We start from the raw sequence: 699 nt of genomic DNA on the forward strand, positions 1-699 counted from the left end.
CTGCTGCTGCTGCTGCTGCTGCTGCTGCTGTGGCTTTTGCTGCTGCACCCCTTGTCGTTTCTTCTCTTGAGCGCGTTGCTGCAGCATCTGCTGCTGCTGCTGCTGCTGCTGCTGCTGCTGCAGCTCTGTGTGTTTATCGACTTGCATATGCGTTCCATCAGCCTGCCCCTCCCGCTGCTGCTGCTGCTGCTGCTGCTGCTGTTGCTGCTGCTCACCAGCAGCAGCAGCAGCAGCAAGATAACCGTCAGCAATGGAGTCTGCTTCGGTGAGCAGCGCGAGCGCATGCAGCAGCAAAACGTCGGTGCATGCAGGCAGGGCCTTGGCGAGAGCAGCAAGACAGAGCTGTGCTTCTTTTCCTTTTTTTAAATATACACAACACTGAGCTGCGTGATATGCTGCTGCTGCATGCAGCCCCAAATGTCTGCATGCAGCAGCAAACTGCTGCAGTGCTGCTGCTGTCTTACCCTCCTGCTGCAGCAGCAAGCCCCATAAGTACGAAGCTTCTGCTGCTAGAGAAGAGCAAAAGGGAGGAATGTGTAGCTGCTGCAGCAGCAACCGAGCTGCCTGCTGCTGCTGCAGCAGCAGCAGACGCCCAGCTAGCTGCAGCAGCACAGCGGGGTCGGTGGGGCTGGCTGCATGCGCCTGCAGCAGCAACTCTATCTGCTGCTGCAGTCCTGCTGCTGTTCTTATATCCCCATG

General features: G+C 57.9%; 1 protein-coding gene across 1 annotated transcript in view; it reads right to left on the minus strand.

Moving 5' to 3' along the window:
- Positions 1-460: 460 nt before the first annotated feature.
- EMH_0043500 (TPR domain-containing protein, putative) overlaps positions 461-699 on the minus strand; it is a gene marked incomplete at both ends in the record, with an annotated part of 2,455 nt that continues 2,216 nt past the window's right edge. The window contains one exon of the mRNA XM_013495849.1: positions 461-697. Within this exon, the coding sequence (XP_013351303.1) occupies positions 461-697 (237 nt within the window). The remainder of the gene's footprint in view (positions 698-699) is intronic.

This window comes from Eimeria mitis, genomic scaffold (genome assembly GCF_000499745.2).
Source record: "Eimeria mitis Houghton genomic scaffold, Emh_scaff1788, whole genome shotgun sequence".
In the NCBI taxonomy this organism is placed as follows: domain Eukaryota; phylum Apicomplexa; class Conoidasida; order Eucoccidiorida; family Eimeriidae; genus Eimeria; species Eimeria mitis.